The sequence below is a fragment of the Eucalyptus grandis genome, chromosome 3 (genome assembly GCF_016545825.1).
Source record: "Eucalyptus grandis isolate ANBG69807.140 chromosome 3, ASM1654582v1, whole genome shotgun sequence".
In the NCBI taxonomy this organism is placed as follows: domain Eukaryota; kingdom Viridiplantae; phylum Streptophyta; class Magnoliopsida; order Myrtales; family Myrtaceae; genus Eucalyptus; species Eucalyptus grandis.
This window is the reverse complement of record NC_052614.1, coordinates 1,897,506-1,903,511: the sequence shown is the minus strand read 5'-3', so window position 1 is coordinate 1,903,511 and position 6,006 is coordinate 1,897,506. Positions and strand designations below refer to the sequence as shown.

Here is a 6,006-nt window from a genome sequence, read left to right as displayed (position 1 = left end):
CTAATCAGTTCTAACACATACTAAGCCACAGCTACAAGTAAACATCAAAATAGTGATTACATAGAAAATATGGGCCAAATTATTCAAATTCCCCAAGATGGTGTGGCGAGTGAACTGGCTTGACAAAACTGAGTTGGAACACCTTGGTTACTTACCTTGTCTTGGGAAGAAAGTCGATGAGTAGCAACATATATCTTGTCTTTGACTAGGCCAGTCAATTGACCATCAGTGTTTAATACAGCACCATGCTTCATCATACCATCAGGATAGTCCAAATAAAGTTTCCACTTTGCTTCACAAGTTTTTGCATGACGCACGAGGCTATTCCAGTTCTTTGCTGTTATGCTCTTTCCAAGAATCTATGATGAGTGAACACACAAGACTTACATTCTTGGTAGTCAATCAAACCCTAATTGAGAATCATTAACTAAGTGCTTACCTCTCTCAGTTTCTGGGAGTCCGTAAACAGTTGCAGTAGAAAGTCCTCCACTTTATATATTCCAGCATCACTCAGATTTTGGTGAGATTTCCCACCTTTGGCAACGTTCTCCAACCTCCAAACCTCATCGTCAGATGCAGGTGGATGATGTTTCATGTAAGCTGTAAAATGAAGAGCACATATACAATAAGGTCCCAGGGACTATTAGATTAATGTGTAGAAGCAAACTTCTAACAGTCTTGCAATCTCTCCCTGAAACTGATCCAAAGTGTCGACATTTACTAATAACAATCAAACCAATTGCTTCTTGTTTATCAGAATCTTTGTTCGAGTTGTAAAGGTCCACACGAAATGAAGCTCCAAATTAAAAAATTGAAGACTCTGGATGTCCAAAATCATGTTTATGTTCAGTCATAAAGGATAAGGTTTATATACTGTAGAAAGACTATGAAGGACCTACCTTCCCCTCTATGTTCCTTGACTTGGAAGGCATCTGTTTTTGCTTCTCGGATTCGTGTGTTCTCACAAAAACCCGTTGCCACCTTAAGCCCTATCCTGAATCTTTTACTCCTATTCCAACTGGAATTGTCAGTAAATATCAGTTCTCCCATCTCCCCAACACCTTCCTTGAGCTTCACTACGAGATCTCCAGCCAAAAGCGGCCTCTTTCCTTCACGTTGTTTAACCACGTGGCTCTCAAACTCTTCTTGGGTCCAGTTATCCTCATCATCTTTGTTGAAGTCACCTTCGAGCACGACGACGTCCAACTTAATGGAGGATTCCAGGCCTGATCTAACAACATCCCCTGTATTTGCATTGATCAAGGCAACGGAAATGTGAGCACCCCCCACTCCTTCTAGTTTCTGTCCAGTAAATAGAGAATCTGACAGTTTGGTTTGAATTTGAAGCCGTAAGTCTCTCACATCATTCTCTCCCGTAGAATTAGCATTAGCCCTGCATTCTCTCCAGAAAACCAACCATCAGAAATAGGAATGTGTATAAAAACGGAAAATTGGAAAAGTAACGACAAAGAGAGACAAAATACCCAACATCCTCACTTGGACAGGTCTTACTGCACCTTCGAGGAAACTACAAGGATAAATAGACCCATGGTCGTTTTATTTGTTTAATAATGCACAATTTTTGAGAAAAAAAATGAAGTAAAATAAAATAAAATGTTCCACTGGCAAGCTACAAGGATTATGTTCTAAATTGAGCATTGACACTTTGGTGCACAACCGAGTCATTGTGGCATGACACTCACTGAGAGCTCAGACTGCCTGCTTGGGGTGGTAGTGGTAGGTCGGACCATTATTCCCCAAAACATCAACAATGCATAACCTGTCAACACTACACAGAAAGCCTTTCTCAACAGCATCATGAGGGAAGTGCATCCATACCTTGCACGGTGGGGAGAATGAATGTTTACAAGCTCCACTGCTTCCATCTGTTCAAAACCACCAACAGCAGAATTGCCAAAGTTGGAGACATCCAAACGATGAAGCAGGAGGGATACAAAACCAATCCATTCCATCAAAAGGAGTTGGAAAACCTATGCTGTGGCTCTTTCCTAAAAACAACTTATCAAACACCTTATTGAGCTTAGTTCTTCATGCATATTTGAATTCACTGTCTTTTACCAAACAGCAGTTGTCTATAAAACTCATATGATCAATCCTAAGCATTTTCATTTTCCCTTTTCATTCCATGTCCATGCAAAATTTAAATGTGCTTTGGAATGGTTATGATTCAGTTTTAGGTGATAAAGCCACAGTTGAAACTGTTATTGAGGAGAATGAATGGAGATGGCCTCCAGCAAGGTCTGATGATCTGCTTGAAACTCAGATGGCTTTGTGTGGGTTGATTGCTCCAAACTCTGGCTCTATAGACAGTGTGGTATTTACTGGATCATCTAGGGCTCTTTCTCTATAAAGGAGACTTGGAAGCTAGTGAGGAAATGGGGAACAAAGTGACTTGGCTTAGGCTTGTATGGTTTATGCCTAATATGACAAAATTATGGGTTTAGAACATGGCTAGTGAGTCGTAATAATTTGCACAAAAGGATCTCCTGTGTCAAGATATAAGGCTTTCCTATTATAACAAGTTGTTCAAAAGGATCTCCCGTTCTTCCTGTTGAGCAGGGATGCAAGTCAGCCCTAGTAAGTGGACAGTATGGAGTGGAAGGCCCTCACTCAATGGATATAAGTTACTCTATGGATAACAGGTTGATCTTCCCCAAGAGTTCACATTGACAAGAAGGTTTGGCACCTCAATTTCGGCTGCCTATGTGGGACATTATGCTGTAACAGACTTGTATGGAAATTAGGCCTTCCCATATTTTTCTTTCCACAGGTTGCATGGTTTTGAAATGAATATTTACTTATAGACAAAGGAGATCGTGCGAAGTTTGTGCTCGATGAATGCTGTTAAAACTGTCAGAATAAAGCAATTAGTAAGTTCATTCTATCACTTCATGACATGCAGATAAACAACTCATACCTAAAGTGTTGATGAAGATATGTCTGAAAAAGTAGAAATTTTATAAACTTGTTTATCTTACCAATCTCTGAGAATCATTCTCTGAGCGCATCTGTGGCACTAAATCTTTGAGAGCATTCCAGATGCAACTACACCATAAAAATTGATACCATGAACAACTGCTGTCTTGTGGACTTATTCATAACAAAAAAACAAAAACCCTTGACATTTAGTTACTTGTACAAATGAATGTCAGATCTAATTACTGTATATACCATAAATACCAGCCTCATCAAATGCATTCCTTAATCTAACTCGACATAAAAAGTCAACATAAAGCTGGAATACAAATTTATCCAGTACTTTGATAACAGAAGCAAGAAATGTTGATTAGCTGCTATCTCCAAAGCACCGTCCTTTCAGTGATTTACAGAAAAAGGTATGCGCAGGTATTACACTTTGCTGAACAGAAATTTGGATTTATGGCATTAATACTATGGTGAGACAATAGACATGGAAATTCTTGTGCAGAAATCAGTTCTTGCAGATAAGATACTGCCAACAAACCAAATGAAATATAATCACCTTTGAAAATATCCAGCCCAGTCAGATTTAGCACGCTCCAGCTCTTCTCTGAACTGTCCAGCAAAGAAAGCAATAGCGAAGAATTACATAAGCAAGAGCCATCTGTCACGTAATCATCACATTCAAGTTTCACATCACAGGTATCTTCATTTTCCTCCTACATTCAAAAGGTCATTGACCACATTTTCCAGGATTCAAGGCGACAGTTATGTCCAGGGCACTTCATTGAAAATTTGTATCTTTTTGTGATCCATACTGCCCAATACAACATGAAAAGCCTAAAGCATGTTCTTAGTGCAATTGCTTCCTGGGAAAATCCTAGAACATTCAAAGGGTCATTTTTACTACTCAAGCAATAATTCTCTATACATCTCTTGGCAATTTCTCACGCGGATTACTATCCAGAAACTGGCTAGAATGTCAGAAATGCATCTAACCACTTCTAATCGAAGCAACAGGAATTGAAATATAATGACTGCACTTTGCATGATCTAGTTGGCTACTTTACTCATCTTACCATACTCCGCAGATCCTCCTTTGTCAAACAGCAAGTCAAACAGCAACTCGGCACGGGATTCATTTCGGACCCATTCCATGCTCGACTGCATGAACATCAGCACAAAATTACAAGCGAGGTAGGATATTCTAGACAACAGGATAGCAAAGTAACCTGGTAACGATAACAGCTCACTTGCTAGGTAAAAAATTCTAACAGAGTTCAATTCGAATAAGGAGGAAGTACAGCGAGTGGTGGAAATCACCAAACAGATTCGAGACGACGACATTCGAGGTCTTTAGTACTTCGCATCTGAGCAACAGCACAAACCCACCAACAAAGAACTGAACGAAAGCGATTTAGGACGGTCATGAGGCAAAAGCTTATCGATGGCGGGCTTTCACCATATCTCTCATTTCAAGAATCGTCAACTCAAGAACCCTTCATTGAATCTCCCTCAAGTAAAGCTAAAACTAACGCAAGATCATCAAACAGTGAACCAAGCATCGAAACGTTTGGAGGGTAGGGCGAGCTTACTCGATCGGAGGGACGCATAGCCTCTTGGGTTGACTTGGTTGACCTGAAGAAGAAGAGGGAGGCAAAGCTCTCTTTGGCTTCCACATGGCTTTTCCCTTCTCCTTTCTGGAGCTCAACAAGATGCAGGAGAATGTCTGGTTACTGAAAAAGCGCAGCAGCAGAGAGAGAGAGAGAGAGAGAATCAGCAGTTCATCAACGAACTCAAGCTCCTGTAACGAGTGCGTCTCTTTTTTTATATGTCTGCAGCACATCATTTTCCGCGAAATGTGACTCCATCATGCATTTCCCCGAAACGTTGCCGATTTAGATTTTATTTATTTATTTAAATTTTCTCCGATTTTAGCAATTTGCTTCCTTATATCCATATGAAATTGCGTCGATTTTTTTTTTTTTTTATCATCTTCTTTTTCCGGCTTTAGCCAATTAAATAATTAAGCTATTTTTGCCTTCAGCGTGAGTTTGAGGTAAATCTATTCTACCCAATCTTTTATCAATGAGGGACATGCTTGAAATTATGTTAAAGATAGGTGTATTAGAAATTTTAAAACTTATTACGAATGTATAATTGAGTCCTAAAGTTTCCAAAAACGTAATCAAGTCTTAAAATTTGTCAAATTGATGCAATCAAGTCATTCAGTTAACTAAGAAAATTAAAAATGCCGACATGTCATTTTCTTCTTTATTTTCTTTCTCCTACGTGACATTTTTATAATAATTATTTTTTAAAAATATCTTACTTAAATTAGATTAAAAAATAAATAAATGCTAAGGTTTTATTTTAAAAAAGAGCCAGAGCTCAAAAAAAAAAAAAAAAAAAAAAAAGGGCCATAGGGTCCTCGCCGATGGGTTGTGGTCGCCGCGATCGTTGTGAAAAATCAGCACTGGAGTGATCATGCATAACCTCCAAAAGCTCCTCATCATCTTGCAGCAATGCCTTCTTCCTCAACATAATGAAGGAGGACATCTGCACTCTAATGGAGAAATGAACATTGCTGATGATTCTGTCAACTGAAGATGTTCCTCCTCCATGAAGTGCCCCATTTCTTTCCTTCTGGATGAAATAAATTGCTGCACCAGCCTATAAAACAAACTCACCCAGCCTCAGCGAACTCCGGCCCTACGAAGGTGCTTTTCTTTTACCCCTTTTAATTTAAAATCTAATGTAAGTAAGATTTGAGGAAGAAAATAATAATGAATGTCACATCAGCATTTTTCGTGACGGAGTTAATAGCACTTGATTGCATTAATTTAACAGGTTTTAAGATTTGATTGTATTTTTTAAAAGTCTTATGACTCAATTGCATTTTTATAATAAGTTTTAGAATTTTTTTTTTTTTGTAAAGGAAGTTTTAGAAGTTGCAATGCACTTAATCTAATATCGATTAAAAAAAATTCCATCGATCACTTCCAATCACGTGCTTTCTCTTGTATGTGGCCAATTTTATTATAATAATGAAAAAAATGAAAATAA

The 6,006-nt window shown here is 38.5% G+C and overlaps 1 protein-coding gene across 1 annotated transcript; it reads right to left on the bottom strand.

Moving 5' to 3' along the window:
• Nucleotides 1–225: 225 nt before the first annotated feature.
• Nucleotides 226–4,763, bottom strand: LOC104438698 (calmodulin-binding protein 60 D-like). Its single transcript, XM_039308628.1, has 7 exons — nucleotides 4,536–4,763; nucleotides 4,020–4,104; nucleotides 3,503–3,555; nucleotides 3,000–3,066; nucleotides 1,840–1,886; nucleotides 900–1,393; nucleotides 226–600 (listed from the first exon to the last, which is right to left on the bottom strand). The coding sequence occupies exons 1-7, from the start codon at nucleotides 4,619–4,621 to the stop codon at nucleotides 428–430; spliced, it is 1,005 nt and encodes a 334-aa protein (XP_039164562.1). The 5' UTR covers nucleotides 4,622–4,763; the 3' UTR covers nucleotides 226–427.
• Nucleotides 4,764–6,006: the final 1,243 nt, after the last annotated feature.

Bases quoted from the DNA above. Each gene is read 5' to 3' on its own strand.
- LOC104438698 (XM_039308628.1), bottom strand. From the start codon at position 4,621: ATGTGGAAGCCAAAGAGAGCTTTGCCTCCCTCTTCTTCTTCAGGTCAA. The intron at 1,887-2,999 runs GTAAGATAAACA...GGTTTTGAACAG, and splicing joins AGAATGATTCTCAGAGATTG to ATGGAAGCAGTGGAGCTTGT. The intron at 601-899 runs GTAGGTCCTTCA...TTCATTTTACAG, and splicing joins CAAGGAACATAGAGGGGAAG to CTTACATGAAACATCATCCA.